Raw genomic sequence first — 20,330 nt, 5'->3', positions numbered from 1 at the left:
TTGTATAAATCTAAAGTTGATTCCTCGTGACTTCATAAAGTTTTAACATTTAGAGAGGCAGCAAGATCACAGCAGATGAGCAAACATCTGACACCCCGCCTGCCTCAGAAGTCCCATTTCTTTCTAACTCACCAGTCCCATTTCTAACTCACCAGGCTTTCCCCATCAGGCACCAAACCTGCTCATGCAGACTCAGCCTCACAGGGTTGGCAGTGCTGACATCCCGCCGGTTACAGGTGTACAGGCAAATAACTTAAAACCCTGGCACACCACAGTGTCCTCATCGGTGCGATGTGGACTCAGCACACACTGTTGCAACTGTTCTAAGGTGTCAACACGATGCTGAACATAACCAACCAACTCTGGCCCAGGAGGGGGGGTTACAGGGACATTCCCATTCCAGAAACTGGTTACACCCAACATATGCATCTGTGTGCTTCGTATGTACTTGAGACCTTTCCCCATGAGCCCCAAGAGCAGGGTGCTGTTTTGGCGGCCACAGCTCCCACACACCCCTTAAGCTCCTTCCTCTATCACCTGCACGTCTGCCGTTGCGGACTCCTGATGGATGTCCCAGGGTCGGAGCTCCCTGCCTTCTGTCTCATCAATCCTGTCCCATGTTGGTGAAGCCTCAGTTCACTCATGTTCCCACATCCCCTCTGCTTACCACACACATCATCCTGCCTCTACAGTCAGGCCCCCACCTGTAGTGGACTCTGCAGCTGCACCCCTAGCTTCCCATCCCCAGATCTGTGCCTGTGGCCAGTACCCACTCAGTCTGCCCAACCCCAGGCATCTCTCTTCTAGGGAGCCATGTGCCTCAGCCCCAACCACACATAGCTGCTTCCTCCTCTGGCCTGTATTTGACTTTACCTCTCTGTCCTTCCTCTGCAAGGTAAGAACAGCAGTCACCTAGAAAGCTCTGAATGCCCACACTTTTTTTCTCCTGATCCAGAGTTCCTGGTGTCTGCAGATTCCCTTCAAACAGGGAGGCCATCGCACACCGGACCAGGCGTCTGCCATGACTCATGGACAGCCGTGGGGTGGAGAACTGCGGCGACAGCAGAAGTCAGCAGTCCCCCTCGAGGTCCCTGGCCCACCTGACCTAATCTGCTGCTTTATGCCATCTTTACCTTTGGTCTGCATAATCTGCTTCAAAACTCTGTTGTCAGCTGTAGTAAGTTTCTAACTGCATGACTAATTAAGGTTATTTTAATATTTACTTTGTCTTCATTAACATCTTTACTAGACAAGCAGAGCCGAGGAGGAGCTTCCACTTTTTAGAAGCTGCCTGGTCTCCTTGAATGCCAGTGAGAGTCAAACCCAAGAGCTTCAAAATGCAAGACACTAGTGAGACAAGAGGGAGGTGCGCGTTATCTGGAAGCACGGTCTGCCCCCCTTCAACCCCCACGTTACCTCACACGTGGTGCCCATGGGCCCCGCCGTCGCCATCCCCACCCTGCATCTGCAGCTGCATTTGCGCCTGCATCCTGGCGATCATCTCCTGCATGCGGCGGAGCTACGGGACAGGACATAGGGACTCATTACTGGTTCCCAAGGCCCGTCCTCCCTGGATACCCTTTAGGGGCGCTGTGAGATTCCTAAGATTTTCAACTTCCAGGCTTTCCCAAAACATGACAAAGAGCACACAAAGGACTCTTATAAATCAGTAAAAGAACAAATAACTCAATAGAAAACTAAGCAAATGATAAAATTCAATTCAAGTAAGAAACAGAAATTAGCAGCAAACTGAAGAATTAAGAAAGACAGGCTAACAAAAGATGCTTTTTAATGTAAAAGGTGGGAAAGGGGCTGCCACTCCCAGATGGGGAGTGGGCCTGGGACTCATCTTAAGGGGCGGCAAGGCTCACTGGGTGGATGGCTCTTCTCCACTACCTTCACCCTGTTCATGACTATGGTTTCCATTGGTTTAGAAAGGCCTCCAGGCATGTGGTCATAAAATATTTATCTGAATTTTCTTAAGTAGCTTTGTAGTCATGTTCTTAACATTTAAGTACTTTAATCCATATTGAATTAATTTGTCCAAAGAAGTCTTATTTCTGTTTCCAAAGGCTGGCCCATTGGAGGGTTTCCTGGATATGTGTGGATTCCACAGACCCCAACGCCACCTCTCGCAGATACTTTTCCGTACTTTAGACCCATTTCTGGATGTGAATTCCATCAGCCTGTCATGCCCAACCCACACATTGGATTTCTATGAGCGGTGGAGCTAACCCTCCCTCATCAGTATGCGTTCACAGGGCCTCCTGTGCTTCCCATTCCCCATCTCCAGAGCAAGCGTTGGAACTATTTCAGCAAGCTCTCCCCGAGGAGAACTTCACAAACCAAACCACTCTGCAGGAATGGCATTCAGTTTAGAAAGAACTGTGATCTTTGCAATGGGCGATTTAAAAGTCATTAACATGCAATTTAAACTCATGTGTCCATTTAAATTCTGAAAATTGTTTTCAGGAGAATTTTCTAGTTTCTTCTTCATATCAGTCCTGCATAGTTCTCAAATTTTTGTTAATGAGTGGCAGTCTCTCTCTTTGTATTTTCCAACTTGTCTAGATCTATTATCTATGTACAGAAAAACTACTGAATTTTGAGTACTTTACTAAATTACTAAATTCACTAAGCTTTAGGGACTAAAGTCACTAAATCTGCACTATTCCCAAGTTTTTCCTTCTAAATGGCTACTGAAAATCAAATGATAACATATGTAAAGCAGTATCTATACTATACAGATGTTCACACAATAAAATAGATTACACGTAATATATTCCTTCTTAAAAAAGGAAAAAAAACTGTAATGATCTGTGGATCTACACCAACAATATCCTTCTCTCCTTACCTCTGCTTCCTTCTCCAGCAGGATCTGGTCTTTATTCACGTCCTCGTTTTCCACTTTCCTAAGAGTTGAAAGAAATTACAATTACAATATTGTAACAAACTTAATTGGTCATTTCTGATGACAAATACCCACAGTAAAATTCCACTTTACATTTCTGAGAAAAGTATTTAAAATTACCTGTTTATCACTTTTCTGACTAACACGAATGAATAAGAAAGAAAGATGAGAAAAAACACAGCACAAGATGGTGAATTTGAGAAACTTCTCTAACTTCAAGCAGGGGTGGGATACTCTGGTCTTCCCTTACTTGAAGAGTGGCAGCTGCCATCGGGAGGATGGACAAGTCTTAATGGACACAGACTGTGACAAGGACACTTGAGCAAGAAGCAGGGCCTTAGCATCCAGGTGGAGGAGGCCAGCGGGGGAGGCCCGCTGAGCAGGCCGAGTGGTGAGGACACAGCTCTTCAAGAGTGCACACTTGCCTTCCGCATCAGCCTCTAAAACCTTACTTAACACCTGGTCCCCAGGTAAGGTTAAGCAAACCTTAACATACACCCTGTATATATACACAAATCTACCAGATTTCAAAAATGTGAGTATTTTAATAAATTACAACACAGTCACCCCCTGGATCTGCAATTACCGTGGCCTGTGCCCGGCCGTGGATTGGATGCACACGACCCTCCTGAAGGGCAGTCAGAAGGTCAGCAGTAGCCCAGCGCTACATCCCAGCACCGTATCCCAGCGCTTCTGTCCCTCACCCTCTCCCCACATGTGCATCACCACAGGAAAAGGGGTGAGTACAGGGCAAGAAGAGGTTTTGAGAGACAGACCACATTCATATAACCCTGATGGTAGGCTCTGGCTGTAATGGTTTCATTTTATTGCGGTTGTTAATCCCTCACGTGTGCCCAATTTAGAGATTAAACTTTATCATAGACATGTATGTACAGGAAACGGGTGTGCGTATAAATTTCAGCACCCTCCTCAGTTCTAGGCACCCACTAGGGGTCTTGGAACGGATTCCTGGGGATCAGGAGTGTGGGAGCAACCACTGTACAGAAAATTCTTATTATAAATGATACAGATCACTTGATATGTAAGCTAAGCAAAGACAGGATGTGATCAGGCATAAATCAGGTCACAAAACACAGATCTTGAATAAAACCTATTACAGTGGTGAAAGAGAAAAGGTAAGGGCACTGTATGCATTTTTGAGGAGTGGAGCTGCCTTCTTTTTTCTTTTAATGATTTTATTTATTTATTTGAGAGGGAGTGAGAGAACACGAAGGGGGGAGAAGGTCAGAGAGAGGCAGACTCCCCATGGAGATGGGAGTCCGATGTGGGACTCGATTCCGAGACTCCGGGATCATGACCTGAGCTGAAGGCAGTTGCTTAATCAACTGAGCCACCAAGGCACCCTGGAGCTGCCTTTCTTAATGGCAGGTAAGTATGCCCTCATTTACAGACAGGGTGATGTTCTTGAGACCAATCTCTGGCCTTTCCAGCTAAACCTGCTTTGAGTGCCGATGGTTAACGTTACCTTTGACAGGTTACAGAAAGCAAGGTAAGATGACATTAGCAACAAATGCCTGGTAATAGCTTCTGAGTAAGAAACCAAATTGTGCTGCTTAGAGTCAGGAAAGCCCAGCAGGACAGGGTGAATCTGTGACACAGTATGGAGAGAAGGGGACAGCATGAGGTGGGTGAAACAACCTGCCGCCTCTCTTGAGCCTCTCAGAGCGGAAGTTTTCATAGTGAAGGTCCTGGGTCACCTCCTGGAGATCCTGCATGTGGGTGCTGGAAGAGAGAAGGGCGCGGCAAGGCTGGCTGTGTGTGGGAGCTGTCGGCAGGGAGAAGCCCCACTAGCCGAAACCCCACTTGTTACTTGCTGAATCGTACACAAAGTTGCTGGAGTCTGGGATACAGGGCTGAAGCTGTGCAGCTTTCTCTCCTCCCTCCCCCCAAAACAGGTGGAAGCACAGCTCACAGGGCTGGGAGAGGAGACCCTTCCAAGTGGCCTCTCCTACAGGTGCTGCCAAGCTCTGCATGGCAGAGTGCCATCACCAGTGCCCAGGTAAGATTTTAGCAGATCATTCTAGGTAAACAATGTCTGAAACAGAACATGCTTTTCTGAAAGAACTCAGGAAAAACATGCAATTCATATAATCGAATTCTCCAGCTTAAAGACTTCATTAATTTAAGCTATGGAAAAGACCATACAATGAAGCATTAATATTTTGAATAAACCAGAAACAGGACTTTAAATCTTCTAATCATCTCAGAAAACATTCATCATTTTCTTGGCTCAGCTTTTTCAAATACTTATGCAGCCAAGAATGAGTAAAGGTAACATATTCTGTCTGCTCAGAACGTGAGGAAAGGGATGGAGAGCAGGCAGAGGGCCGGCGTGCTCTCGCTCGCTCTAAGAAACACACAACACATAGGAAGGCTCCATCTGCAGCCTCCACAACAGCAGCGTGACCAGAAGAACCCGTCCCGAGCTTCCTATGCGGTGACTGAATTGTTGATAAAGTTTGGTTTTAATCAATTTTCAGTTACTCAAAATTTACCTAGATCACCCACTCTCTGATGGAGTAAAGGGATCTTCGATTTCAGCAATACTTTTTGTATGCCTCTTGATTCAAGAATAGCACCAACTACTGTCACTTTTAGATGAACACTTTTTAGAGGAAAACGTCTGCTTTTGTAGTTAGGTCTGTTGAAGGTGCTAAGAACACATGGAAGAACCTCAGGGCTGCCCGGGGCGGACCTGAAATGGTCATGTGTGGCAGCCAAGGGTGGAGAGGCCGCCATGCAGCCAGCCTGAGTATCTGCCCCCAGAGTAGGAGGTGTCCCATGTTTGGTGCAGCCATGCCACAGCACACACCTGGTCTACTTTCAGCGTCAAGAGAGCTGGGAGACTAGGGAGTAGGGGGTGCTAAGCACTTGGCCTTGAGAGGGACAGGCGGGTTCTGCAGTGTGAGTCCCAGAAAGCTCCCTGGGAGGGCCTTCCACAACAGGCTGCAATGGCCCCCGCACGCCCAGCAGTCAAAAAGCTTCTCTCTCTGTGCTCGACACTGCCCGTGGGGATGCCCAGGGATGCCCGGGGGCCGCCCGGGGACACCCGGGGTTCTTACATGAGCATTGTCCGCAGCTTCAGAAAGTCGTTGTGCTCCGGGTTCTCCACCTCCACAACGCCCCACGGGTAGAGGCGGCCTCTGACCTTCTTGCCCTTGGCTTCAATCAACTGATTAGATCCAACCACAGAGAATGGGATACTGGCCTAGAAAGAGACACACCAGGTAGAGGGGCTCCACACAGGGAACCCCAGCTTCCACTGCGAACACAAGAACACAGGCATGGGCTGAGCACACTGCTGCTTATTACATGCTTTCTTGGCAAACTAAAACATTTTACTCAGAAGTGACAGGTATTTCCCACATGGGAAAAATTATATGGAACGAATTAAACCCATAATAACATTTCTAAACCTTAGGTGACAGCTATGTCAAAATATATTTAAAATAAAAGTACTACTGTAACTGAGTCTACCAGACAATCTGTGGAAGGCCAGCCTTCCACGAGGTGGCCCTCTATCAACTCCTTCCACAGCAGTGATGATAGGAACAGGACTGACTCGTGTTAGGCATCTGGAGAGCACTCTTACCTTGAGAAGTCTAGTCTGCTCTTTAAAGTCCTCATCTTCATCTGATTCTGCATCAGGTAAGTGATAGATTTTGATGTTATGTTCTTCAATTTCATCCAGAATCTGAAAGGATGACAAACCAGGAGCAATTTTAAAACCACATGACATTTCAATCAAATCTAACTATTAAAAATGTATCAGAATTATCCAACTGTCAATACAGAATTAAACTGATTACTGGTTTTCAAATAATTTTAAACACTGCTGGAGCAGTATTTATGCTGGCCTTTTGGGCAGTCCTCTGTCCAGAGTAAAGAATAATAATGCACCAGCTTCAACATATAAAGCAGCAGACGAACACCAATGCCAGCACAGCAGCGACGGGATCACACACCACAGCCAACCTCAGGAACCACACATGCCCTGGAAGCAGCACAGCCCGAGGCCGCAGGCACCAAGAGACCCACAAGCTTCACTGGAGGAGGCCAACAGAGGAAGAAGAGGCACATAGCAGAATAATCTTGTTTAAGGCTCCGAGGAGACGACACAGTAAGACACCCGGGATGGCTGGATAGTAAGCCTCTCAGCTGGGTAAGCCAGAGGGATAACCCAATACCAGGCTGGGCTCTGGGTTTTATTCAACAGGCAACAACTGGCAGCAGAACCACACCCTTCAACCAACCAAGCCACAGAGTGGTCTGGGGGGACAAAATGCTCTCTGTGCCAGGCACTCCAGAAGGTATAGGCAGGCTAGAGCTCCCCTTACCCTCCTGCAGGGTCCTGGGCCACAAGGGACAAGCACATACGCCAAGTTGGGAGAAATATCCCTACTTTAGACCCTAATCTGGCAATGGATCTTCCTAATGGGAACTCTCAGGCCTTTCTGATCAAAGACCTCGAACCTGACACACTGTCTGCAGTGTCAATCCTGACACAAAGTCAGGATTCATGAAGAGGTTTTTCTCCCTCCTCACAAAGTCCTTCCAGCATCCCCATTCTTAGTGGAGGTAGAGGAATGATTTCCCCATGGGAGAAGGTAGGCAGTAAGCGTAAAGCTGCTGCATTTCTTCCCCTTTCTTTACCCATCTCTGCTGGCCCATCTGCTCTATGTCAGCCCCATCAAGACGGGGTGTATACTGAGGATGAGAATCCAGTGGAGAAATACGTAATAAAAAGGTTATTTTGAGTTGGAAAAGAGGAAAAAGGAAGTGATGAATCAACAACAATCACACATTTCTCAGTCTGGGCAACTGCAACAGAGATGAACTCAGGTACAGGGCCAGGGAAGCTGGGACATAAGCTCGGGAGCGGGGAAAGAAGAGACCCTTGTTTACACACATGAAAAAGAAGATTCTCAGAAGAGAAAAAAGCAGAAGCTACAGGAGATGACATGATGAAAACAATATTAAACCATGCCGACATTCAGGGGTTTGGAAGACAGGTAATGAAACAGGCAGAAAGACAAGTGTGGAGCTTCTGAAAGCACAGACCACCCCGCTGCTGAGGCCCAAGTGGAGGGCCCAGGATAAGCCCTAAACAGGACAACTGCTGCTGGCTGATGGGGAGCCAGAGTTCGAGATAAAGGAGAGGGTAGGAAACAATACTGGGAAGTGTAAGACCAAAGCAGGTCTGCCAGAAGTTTTTCTAGATCAGGGACTGGGGAAGTACCAGGAGGTACAGGGGAGAAACCAGATCAAGAAGAGGGATTAGGAAGACCCAGGATGAAAGCGACAAGGGCAAAATGGGATTTCACTTCATCTTGGACTTTGAAATCAAGCCCGAGAGTTCTGGACATAGGATCAAAGATGGGAGGACACAACATTATAACTCTGTCCCTGGCTCCCCCACCTCTCTGAAATCCAGCATAACATTCTTTATTAGAAAAGATGGAGTTCCCCTAAGTGGGAGCTACTCAAATACATAAACATAAACATGCCAAAGCTTTCAGGGGCTCTCCCAAAGGCCTGGATATTTCCTAAAGGACTGGCAGGCACTCAGACAACAGAGGAAAAGGCAGACAAACATGCATGCATACAAATGAAAAACTCTGCCATGACAGAAGACAGCAAGAAAATTGTGAAAACAGAAAAATCTAAAGTAGGTCTGAAAACAGTGTGTTTTATTGTTTCACTTTTATTGACCCGTAAGTCAATTTTTAAAAAAGGCAATGAAAACAAAGCACAGGCTCTAAAACCTCAGAGAGCATACTAACAGGGATCAAGCAGCAGGACACAAACACACTCACATCAGCAACTGGGAAACACAAACGGAAACCAGATGCCACTTCCTGTTTCTCAGATGGGAGACATTTTAGAAAAACTGGTGACATATCTAGGATGGTTCCAGGTATGCCAGAGGGCAGAGTGCTCACACTGCTTTGGGCATGTAAGGTGTTACAAACTTGTTTTGAGGGAAATTCAAACACTTTATTTTTTTCTTTTAAAGACTTTTTTTAGGGTTGCCTGGGTGGCTCAGTCCTGGGATCAAGTCCAGTGTTGGGCTCCCTGCTCAGCAGGGACTCTGCTTCTCCCTCTCCCATTCCCCTGCTTGTGTTCCCTTTCTCACTGTCTCTCTATCAAATAAATAAATAAAGTCTTAAAAAAAAAACTTTATATATTTGAAAGCGAGACAGAGAGCACACTAGCCAGGGTTGTGGGGAGAGGCCAAGGGAGAAGCAGACTCCCTGCTGAGCAGGGAGCCCGATGCAGGACTTGATCCCAGGACCCTTGATTAGGGTCCTGGCAAAGGCAGACGCTCAATGACTGAGTCACCCAGGCGTCCTAGGGAAATTAAAACTTCAAATGTCCACCTTTCAATACTTAAAATGCCCATCCATATCCTTTCTAAGAATCTGACTTAAACAATTCTCAGAAGGCAGACATGTACCTACTCTGCGCCAGGTACTGTTCTAGACTCTTGGAATATACAAGGGAGGTAAGCAAAGATCCCTGATGCCAGGAATTGAGGGGTGACGGTGGAAGGACCAAGAAACACACCGAAGAAATATTTTTGTCTGTGCTGGGAATGCTCTTATTTGAGATAGAGACTGTGTGTATGTTGCTCTGAGCTGTGTAAGGGTGCGGGGGAGTGTTTTCTATGTGTGCTGGAATTCTTAGAAAGTCAAGTGACAGTATAATATGTACGCTATCATCCCATTCTATAAAAACAAAAACACAGACTATGCTTTGAAAGAGTACATAGGTAACGGTTAACAACCACTGCTTTTACAGATAAATAAAGGGGAGCCTGGGTGGCTTAGTCTGTTAAGTGTCAGACTCTTGGTTTTGGCTCAAGTCATGATCTCAGGGTTGTGGGATCAAATTAGGCTCCGTGTTAGGCTCCACGCTGGCTATGGGGCCTGCTTGCCATTCTGTCTCCCTCCCTCTGTCCCCACCCACACCCCTGCTTACACTCTATCTCTCAAAAAAATAAAGAAAGAACTTTTATTTGTAGAATTCAGCATATGAGCTTGGACTTTCTTAATGAGCATACAAATAGAAAACAGGTAAGTAATTAAAAAATATATACCAAAGAATCCACGAAGAGGCTTTTAGGATAACACAGAAAAAGGCACCAGAGACGAACAACCAGCACACGGCTGCTGGGAGACCAGGGGCACTTGGGCTGGTGAATGGACAAGTGCAAGGCAACCTCTTAATGGCCAAAACAGAGGCCCTTTAAACAGTCACAATCAGATTACAATTAAAACATATTCCTAAACGAACAGTTTGTAGTAAAACGTTTAGATCAATTAACAACTTCACAGAGACGATCATACTTCCACACCCGAATCACTCACCTAGCATATGGCGTCCCTTCTACTCACTGAGGGCGTTTCATGTAAGGGGAATTACAGAGAATAAGAACTTGACAACAGTGAGAATATTAAAAATCTACAGGTGTTAGGTGTTCCTTAAAAACCATCAGACTCCCCGCCTGCTCCCCTGTATCTCCGACACATGTCCACTCTTCCCCAGGTTCTTGGCCCTCAACTACCCTCAGTGTGAGACACATACCCTCTTCTTCAAGCGCTCCCGTTCCTTCAGGGTGAGCGTGTCGGCTTTGGCAATGACAGGCACGATGTTCACCTTATTGTGTATTGCTTTCATAAATGCGACGTCTAAAGGTTTAAGTCTGAAAGGAGTGAGACTGTCACGAATTCAGGGGAAGAACAGGGAGACCACACATTTCTTTTCTCTAAAAATTATCTCTCACTTCTTGTATTAAAATATACAACTTGGGGGAAGCTGTCAACCCACCAAGCAGAAAGGAAATTCTAAGGACTTATTGGTTTCTACAGTAAGCGGTCCACTTACCCATGTCCAAAGGGCGAGATAAAGTAAAAGCAGCAGTGCACCCTATTATCAATGATGTGCCGTCTGTTCAAGCCACTCTCGTCATGCAGGTACCGTTCAAACTGCTCATCGATGTAGGAGATGATGGTCTTAAAACTGTGAGAAACGTAAATAGTGTAACAATGGGATACAAAAGGCAGGCAGCTCCTAACTTCAAAGACAAAACCAGTCTTTTTCTGTCCCCTGCCTCCTACCAAATGTAATTTGATAACTCACTCAACAGATGGGACTGGAAAACAGGCTCCTACATTCGGCAAGATAGAGGTTTTTGGAAACTGTGCCAAGCTTAATTTCCCCCAAGTGCCGGGGGGTGGGTGTGGGTGTGTGTGTGTGTCAAGGCCTGAAGAGAAGCGGTGAAAGCACCTGAGGTGGCTGAGCAGAGGGCTGCCAGATCGCACAAGGACTGTGAGTGCACAGAGGACGGGGCAGTGTGTGACACTGTGAACCACTGCCACAAGACACAAGGAGAAACGCAGAGCAGGGCATGACTCCCAAGGAAGGAAGGGGATGGGAGAGCCTCTCCCTTCCTCCTCAGCTGTTGGCACACCCATGCTTTACACCCCGCAATACAGGAGCCCACTGCTTCTACGACGCAGGCCTCACTGCAGGGTATGGGGCTGACTGCCCTTCTGTCTGCGGCTGTCCTTCTGTGCCACAAGGCTGAGGATCGTGTCTCTAAGAGGAGGGACTACATCAGAGTCCTCTCCACTGGTCAGGATTCATTCAGGTCCGGGGGTTTCCTTTATATCAGCAGTTGATGAATGGTTGGCTCTTATAGGAAAAATAATTTTTTCTTTGTGAGAGTCCTCATTTAAAGTGTTATCATCAGCGCACTTTGAGCTGTCCCACCGCTTCATTAGACACAGCTACCTCAAACCCAATCACCACCTGGACACTGTAAATGTGAATGCATTCAAATAACCCTAAGCACTTCTGGAGCTGTGTCCCCAAGTGGCGTACCAATCCCTGCAGTTGATGGCGTCCCCATAGCCAGGTGTGTCCACCACTGTCAGGCGCAGCTTGACCCCTCGCTCCTCGATCTCCACAGTCGAAGCCTCAATCTGGACAGTTCTTTCAATTTTCTCTAGAAAAGAAACAAACTTAATGAGAAAATGTACCTAAAAATTAACCCAGTTTTCAAAGAGGAAAGATGACCTGTTAGTTTCTTATTAATCAATGACTCAGAACTTCATTACCCCTCTTGGAGGAAGGTTTTCAGAAGTAACACAAGGACTGTGTAAAGCTAGCTCCAAGCTGGCAAGGACACCGGGCAGCTAAGATCAAATAGCAAATCAGGAGGGTTAAAATGGCAATATTGAAAATTAGGACTCCTGCTGCTGATGCAAAGAGAACAATTTATGACTGCTTAAAAACTGAATTCAGAGATACTTACAAGAGGGCTCTAGGTCCCAGTGTGGCAGCCTGAGTCCTAGGCTCTGATGGGGTGCGCTAACCCACCACACTCCCACAACACACAGGGAGGGCACACCCTACTCCCACAGTGGTCAGCTACTCAGAGAACTCTCTTCGTGACAGAACACTTCCCCATGACCCTCAAACATGTAATGCAGGCAGAAACTACTCTTTATCCTTCCACAGTAAAAGCGAACACACGCGGAGAGCCTGGGCCTGTGAATTCATGCTGTCTACAAGCAAGACCAAGGCCTACAGCGGCACCTTTCCCAACGAAAGAACACAGTCCCTGTGTCTAAAGCAGAACCATCCCACAAGGCTGAGGCAAAATGACCATTCCCGTGCTCTCCCAGGCTCCCACCGCAGAGAACTCCAGCTACAGCACATGGGGCTTCCATACCTGCAGCTCCGGGGATGATTCTTTCTGGGTAGAGGTCAGTCAGGAATAGGCTGTTTATGAGAGTTGATTTTCCAAGACCCGATTCACCTTTCAATGAAAATGAAAACACTGTCAGGACACAAGCTGCACAACACAGGTAATCTACTGAGTTGATGTGGCACGGGGTTCAGTACCACACACGCATCCTCATCTGTACTCTATCTGACCACTACCACTTTGGTATGACTCTCCCCATTTCATTGATGGGGAAACGGGTGCCTCTGCTTGGAGAGCTATCCAGAGCAGGGCCTTGATGGGAAAAGGTGTGTGCTTCGTATCCTAGAAGACAAAGACCTAATCAAGAATTGCCATTTATTTGAAATCAGGGCCTTGATCTGAATCCAGGTCTGTGAGTCTCCAGAATTCCCACATGGTAAGATCAGAAACACACTCTTAGTTCTTCACAAAATGTGTGGGATGGACTTTAGAGGTGGAGCTTTATTTTTTTTGATAAATAAAATGCAGAGTAAGTTTCCAGTTATGATTTTTGCTGTCAAAGCTACCACATTTTCAGGCAACTGAACACATGTATCTAATAGTGTCAACAGCACTCTGGCTTGCCCAGCTGTGGGACACACAGAACACATGCCAGAGACCACAATGGAGCCCGCAATCTCTCCCTCTTGTCACCAGGGCAGGAGCAGGCCACCACTCCCCCCTTCCTGCTGAAACACATTCCGTGCTCCACTGCCGGCGACAGTCTCATGTCAGGCAACCTGCCCACTCAACACTGTTGAGTGTGACAGGACCAATTAAGACAACACATACTCACTTGAGCATGTAATGAGTTAAGAATTCTTCCTCAACTACTATCATACTTGAATTCAGGATGTTTTGAGTTCTGTAATATTTATAGTGTAGAGTATTTTAAACTTAATTTCCAGGAAGATGCAAGACAACTAAAGTTAAGAGTTACAACCTAAGGAGGCATGTGCAGATTCTACCATCTCCCTGCAGGCCATCAACTAAGACTGAGTTCTGCCCAGAAAAGTCCTTCTGAACCAAGTGCTTGACTGTGCCCGGGGCTCCTTGGTCTGAACCTCCCTCTGCTCAGTCCTGCGCAGCACGTGCAAGGGGCACATATCTATTTTAAAAATCATTATTTCCGGGAAAATGAAGAATGAATTTGAAATGTGTAAACATGCACAATTAGGACTGGACTTTAACTAGACTGCAATTTTCATATATGGAAAGGAATGTCAAAAGGACAAAACCAGAATTATAGGTTCAACAGGTACAACAATATGAGCACACCAAATTACTCTTTTAAACTGCCTAACCCATGTCCCCTTACATTTTTATCACATAATGAGAGAATTTTTACCAATAAGTGCTCAGTCTTTTTGTGTGCCTGGCACAGGTCCAGGCTCTGGGATACAGCTAAATCCCTGCTCCCATGAAGCCTGGCAGTCCAGTGGGGGAGAGGACAAGTAAGCAAAGTCACTTTGTCACCAACAAAGTGATGACATCTGTGGGTAATGAAGCTGAAAGGGACTGTGACACAGAAGACCTCTCAGCAGAGGTGTCGGAGTAAAGACAGCTTCTTTGAAAGAAAGCAGCTAGTATTCCAATGGCTGACTCTAAATTATAAACCTTCATTTAAAGGGTAGAAGTATCTTCACTTGGAATGGCTTTCAGGCAACATTTATAAATAATCAACTCGCGAACTCAGAACATGATGCTACTTTTGGGCTGAAATCTCTGTTGAATGGCTAGTTTTTTGATTCCACCTTCACCAGTGTCTCTATCCCACAGGAGCTTCTCAGGTGCCTTTACGTGAGAGGCACAAGAACTCAAGATGAGATGTGCAGTGGAAGCCCCACAGCACAAGACACACCAGGCTCAGCAACCTGAGCTAGCAGTCCTGTTCAAGTGGTGATAGCAAAGGCTGACTGGATGGGAGGTACTCCAGGTTTACAAAATGGCTTACGTTTTTACCCACTAGGGAGAAATACACAGCATTGGGCACAAGGTGGCGTCACCACATGAAGATACGCACAGGTGACCGAGGTGAGCAACATTTCACAACAGCCTTCTGCAATCCCGAAGGGCACAGGGTCCCAGGAGCTTCTAAACTCCCCCCCCCCCCCCAATTTAGGCCATCCAGGAATACCAGTAAAACAAAAAACAAAAAAAGCTCTCTAACCTGGGGGGCTGGTCCCCTTCATATTTACTTTTCAACATTAACTAATATAAGACAGTACTTTCTCAAACACTGACCAACATGGCCATTTTAGAGGGTCCCTGAAGGGCAGCATCATAAGTGGTCCTCAGAGTGGAGAGCCGCACATGCCCTGAGGCAGGAGTCCCCAGAACAAGAGAGTGCATTTTCAGAACCATGAACCTACAATGACATCAATGTATTTTCACCAGAAGGCAGTTTCCATCTTATTAGCTTAGTTCCCAAGTTCTCCGAGTGTTCACTCTGTAAACTGCTCGTGAATTTGGTCACATTAACTAACCTATGGTTCTACAAGGTAACGTATTTTAGCAATAAGCTTTATATTTTTAATCTTGCATTTCTTGTGAATGGAGTCAACACCCACCTCACATCATCATGGTGGGAGCCTGGACACTTGATATAAACTATCACCAAATATGACCAGTTGACCAGACTTAAGGAGCATCAAGATCCCTCATAAGCAACCTGCCTGCCACCTTGCCTCTGTCCTTGGGATCTTTAAAGAACATACTCGTTAAGGCGCCTGGGTGGCTCAGTGGGTTATGCCTCTGCCTTTGGCCCAGGTCATGATCTCAGGGTCCTGGGATCGAGCCCCACATCGGGCTCTCTGCCAGGCAGGGAGCCTGCTTCCCCCTCACTCTCTGCCTGCCTCCCTGCCTACTTGTGATCTCTCTCTCAAATAAATAAATTAAAAAAAAAAAAGAACATACTTGTAATTTTAAAATTTCCTGCAGATTGCCCCCCAAACATCTAAAGTTATTTTTCTTTTTTAAGATTTTATTTATTTGACAGAGAGAGGGTGTGCAAGTGCCGGGGTGGGGGTGGGGGGGGCAGAGGCAGAGAATCTGAAGCTGAGCCTGGAGCCTGATACCAAGCTCGATCTCATAATCCTGAGATCATGACCTGAGCAGAAAACAAGAGTTTGATGCTTGATCAACTGCACCACCCACGGGCCCCAACATTTGTAGTTTTTCATTTGCATGTGATCATTTTGTAAAATTTATTTCCTTAGAAATAAGCCACAGTTTAAAAAACAATGCCTTTTCAACAGTCTCTGACTTACAAGTTAGGTACGCTGGCCTTTTTCCAATACGGGTTTTCCCTCCACCCAAAAGTCATGTTCCTAAGCCCAAATAGCGGAAAGCAAAAGAGCAAATACCACTAATTGGTATGGAACATTTTTTGACATTCCCAGGCCCCCCAAAAAAATCATGTCTCAGGCTTTTTATAGCTTAGAATACACCTTAATAGATGTGCAAAATCAATCAAGGCGAAACCCAGATGCTCGCACAGTTCAGGACTCTGGTGGCTGGACACCATGATGCTGAGAGTAGGAAGGCGCTTCGAGGGCATTCTGTCTCTGTCACAGCTCGCTTCAAAACTGACACCAAGCTCTTTTGCTTGTCTTCCAGTTGTTGAAAATGGGCAGGACAGCATGTCTTTCATACAAGACCTAACGTGAACTTTCAGAAAGCAGGGGAATACATATATACCATTTTAAAAAAATTTTTTAAAGATTATTTATTTGACAGACTGAGATCACAAATAGAGCAGCAGGCAGAGAGAGAGAGAGAGAGAGAGAGGAAGCAGGCTCCCTGCCGAGCAGAGAGCCCGATGCGGGCTCGAGCCCAGGACCCCAGGATCATGACCTGAGTCGAAGGTGGAGGCTTTAACCCAGAGTCACCCAGGCGCCCCTATACCATTTTTCTTAAGCTGCTAATAGTTACCATTTAAAGTTGAGGGTTCTTGTGGTTAAGTTTCTAGCTGTTATTCACTACCCATCTCACCCTTAATCCCCTAACTACCTGACTTCTTTCAAACCCACTTCACTGAGGTGTAACTTATATACATCTCAGTTCAATAGTTCCCTACACACATCTCAACTGTCCTGATGGGTTTGACTAAGTACACACTCAGATAAACTCCATCCAAGACAAAGAGGATCTCTGTACCGCAAGAGCTCCTTTGCTTAAATCAGAGTCAGCTCTACCTGTCTAGCATTACTGCAGGCGTACACCAAGCTGTTTTCTGTCCCTACAGAAAGTTATTCTAGATCTTCAAGGGACTGTACAGCTTTCCTTTTTGTGTCTGGTTGCTTTGCTTTTGCTTGGCACGATTTGCTCTGGAGATGAATCCATGTTGTTTCATCTCCCAGTAGTCTGTTCTTTGTACTGCCTAGCAATTCACCCTTATACAGACACATCACCATGTGCTGACCCACCCTCCTGTTGGACGCCTGCATCATGTCCAGTCTGGGCTACGGCAGGAGAAGTGCCTCTGCATACCCATAAAGTGTCTCTGTGGACATGCCATCACATTGCTCCTGGGTGACTATGGAGGTTGGGAACTGTCAAGTTATATAGTATGTGTATAACTGCGAAAGCACAAAACTAGTTTCCAAAGTGGTTGTGTCACTTTTTATTCTCACCACCCATTAGGAGGGCAGCAGTTGTCCATATCCTTAGTAACACCTGGACAGCCAGACTTGGAAAATTTCAGCCACTCCAGGGAGTGCAGGGGCATCTTGTGAGTCAGTGTGCACTTCTTCCTGATGACCAAGGAGGATGCTGTGGGTCCTGGCCATTCAGTGTCTCTATGAAATGTCTGTTCCAATCCTGTGGTCCTTTTTGTAACTGGGGAGGGTGTCTTCTTCCTGAACTATACAGGCTTATGTTCTGGATACAAGTCCTACCTCATATGTAGTGCTGTGAACACTTTCTCAGTTTATGGCCTTTTTTTCTTGTTGGTGTCGTTAGAAGAAAGTAAAATTTTTAATGAAGTACAACTTACTTATTTTATGACTAATGTTCTTCACATTCTAAGCAATCTGCTTAGTCCAAAGTCAAGAAAATTTTCTTGCCCATCTTCTTCTAGACTCCTTATAGCTGTATGGTTAGTGACTCTGGGGTACAGTGTGAAGGAGGGGTGCACAGTCCCTGTCTGCCACATGACCACCTACTTGTTTACATCACTATCTCCAAAATAACCAACCTTTCCGCCTTTGCATCACCTTGGCACCTCTGTCAAGAATCAGCTGACCATGTGTACGTGAGTCTACTTTGGGCTGTTATTTATTCTCTTCGCTAGATCTGAATGTCTACATTTACCACACTTCGCAGTTCCTGCTGGTACATCTCGAAATCAGACAGTAAGAGCCCCCTACGTGGTTCGGTCTATTCTAGGCCCTCTGCACTTATGTTTACACTTCAGTATCAGACTGTTCATTTCTACTCTACACAAGCTTGGTGTGACTCTGACGGGCATTGTGTTGACTCTGTGGATCACTCTGCGGACAGCAGGACACGGTCGTGGGCACACCCAGCATGCCAGCAGCACTCACAGCTCCTCTGGCCTTCCTTCACTCAGCCCAGCTGTCATGTTGTCAGTGTGGGACGTGCACACATTTTGCTAAGTTATGTTCAGCAGTACGCATTTCTTGTATGATGGCAAATGATACTGTCTTCTGAAATGTTTTTATTACTATTGTATTTGATTGTCTTTTCAAGGTCATTTTAAAATTATCTGTTGGTAATCCAGATAAATCAAGTTGATTTTTGTGTACTGATCAGAACCTGCAATCTTGATAAAATTGACTTATTAGACTTAGTAGTTTTGGGATTCCTTAGAGTTTTTAATATACTCAAATCTTTTCACTTGTAATTAAGCATGTTTTATTTTCTTTCTTCATGAGAAAGAATAACACTATAGGTTTTTAGTATATACCCTTAATCAAGTTGAAAAAACTTCCTTTTATTTCTTGCTTACTAATACTTTTCTTCAAGATTTACTCATTTGAGAGAATGAGAAGGGAGGTCAGAGGAAGAAGCAGACTCCCCATGGAGTCGGGAGCCCGATGCGGGACTTGATCCCAGGACTCCGGGACCATGACCTAAGCTGAAGACAGCAGCTTAACCAACCAAGCCACCCAGGAGCCCCAGCTTACTAACTTTTAAAACCCTTAAAGGGTTTGAAATTGTTACAACCGCAAGTTTTAGGTGACGGCATGCATTTCCCCTTCAGAACCATGAGGACTGATTTTCCAATGTTAAACCACACACTCCTGAGATAAGCCCCATTGGTTAGGATATACAGTCAGCTTTGCCATAACATGAGCCCTGAAATTGAGACTTTGTTCCAACACAACTAGTATGTTTGGGAACAATTTCGACGTAATATAAACTTTGCATCTGTTTATGTGTAATTTCACTGCTGTCAAACTAAGTGAACACAGACCACCACACCCAGAAAAATGAAGCCATGAGAGTTTACTCCCAACATGTACCTCCAGAGCTCCCATCAACCTCAGTAAAATGGTATCGTGGGGCACGGCCACTCAGTCCTCTTGGCACAGCTCCCCATCCATCTTCACACAGCCCTCCTTCCACCACTTCCCAATGCCCACTTTGACAAACTTCAGGGACTAGTCAACCCATAGTGACTACATTTGACATCAGATAGTATTTTAACCAATTAATATGTAAAAACCATCCTGATTACATTCCTCACTCTCTTCCAAATGTGCCACCAAAATTGGGTTTTGAGTCTTGTACCCATTTTCTTTAGGAGCCTATGATTTTAACTGCATTACTGTATGACATGTTGTGTTTTTGTTGTTGTTTTTTAATTTATTTGACAGAGACACAGCAAAAGAGGGAACAGAAGCAGGAGGAATGGGAGAGGGAGAAGGCTTCCCACTGAGCAGGGAGCCGGATGAGAGCTTGATCCCAGGACCCTGGGACCATGACCTGAGCCGAAGGCAGATGCTTAATGACTGGGCCATACAGGTGCCCCTAACATGATGATTTTTAAGGAGCACATATACATTGTACAGTAGCAAAAATGACTATGTTAATGAGCATTTTTATGTATTGCTGGACTTGCCTTAACTTCACTGAGATGTTTGTGTCTACGCTCATTAAGAGTTAGTCTGTACTTTTCTCATTACTGATTACGGGGTAATGCTGGCCTACCAAAATACTCTCGCCATAAAGAGTATCTTTGTGGGGGGCGCCTGGGGAGCTCAGTTGTTAAGTTTCTGCCTTCAGCTCAGGTCATGATCTCAAGAGTCCTGGGATTGAGCCCCACATCTGGCTTCCTGCTTTTGGGGAGCCTGCTTCTCCCTCTCCCTCTCCTCTTGCTAGTGCTTTCTGTCAAGTAAATAAACAAAATCTTAAAAAAAAAAATAATAAAGACTAGCATTTGTGAAAGTTCCATGTGCCCTTGAAGAGAATGTGTTACCTTGCAGTCCCTCAGCACAGTGCTCTGAATGTCAATTAGGTCACGTTGTTTGATAGCGTTATTCTAATATTCTGTAACATTACTGATTTTGTTTCAAAAATTACTATGCAGAATGTTAAAAACCCACTCTCACAAATTATCTTTTTCCTGATTCTGCACCATACCTCATTGAGCTTTGTTAAGTGCACATACAGTTAAGA

General features: G+C 45.6%; 1 protein-coding gene across 4 annotated transcripts in view; it reads right to left on the bottom strand.

Moving 5' to 3' along the window:
• The window catches only part of SEPTIN2 (septin 2), a 33,823-nt gene that overhangs the window by 2,259 nt on the left and 11,234 nt on the right, over window positions 1-20,330 (bottom strand). For all 4 annotated transcript variants that reach the window (XM_046018051.1, XM_046018052.1, XM_046018054.1 and 1 more), the window contains exons 4-12: window positions 12,672-12,758; window positions 11,819-11,942; window positions 10,820-10,954; window positions 10,520-10,637; window positions 6,525-6,626; window positions 5,995-6,140; window positions 4,571-4,654; window positions 2,855-2,912; window positions 1,417-1,519 (exon numbers count right to left, since the gene is read on the bottom strand). In XM_046018051.1, the coding sequence (XP_045874007.1) occupies window positions 1,418-1,519; window positions 2,855-2,912; window positions 4,571-4,654; window positions 5,995-6,140; window positions 6,525-6,626; window positions 10,520-10,637; window positions 10,820-10,954; window positions 11,819-11,942; window positions 12,672-12,758 (956 nt within the window). In that variant the 3' untranslated portion in view covers window position 1,417. The remainder of the gene's footprint in view (window positions 1-1,416; window positions 1,520-2,854; window positions 2,913-4,570; window positions 4,655-5,994; window positions 6,141-6,524; window positions 6,627-10,519; window positions 10,638-10,819; window positions 10,955-11,818; window positions 11,943-12,671; window positions 12,759-20,330) is intronic.

The sequence above is a fragment of the Meles meles genome, chromosome 9 (genome assembly GCF_922984935.1).
Source record: "Meles meles chromosome 9, mMelMel3.1 paternal haplotype, whole genome shotgun sequence".
NCBI lineage: Eukaryota > Metazoa > Chordata > Mammalia > Carnivora > Mustelidae > Meles > Meles meles.
Note: the sequence above shows the minus strand (reverse complement) of the source record. Positions and strands in the feature narration are given on the sequence as shown.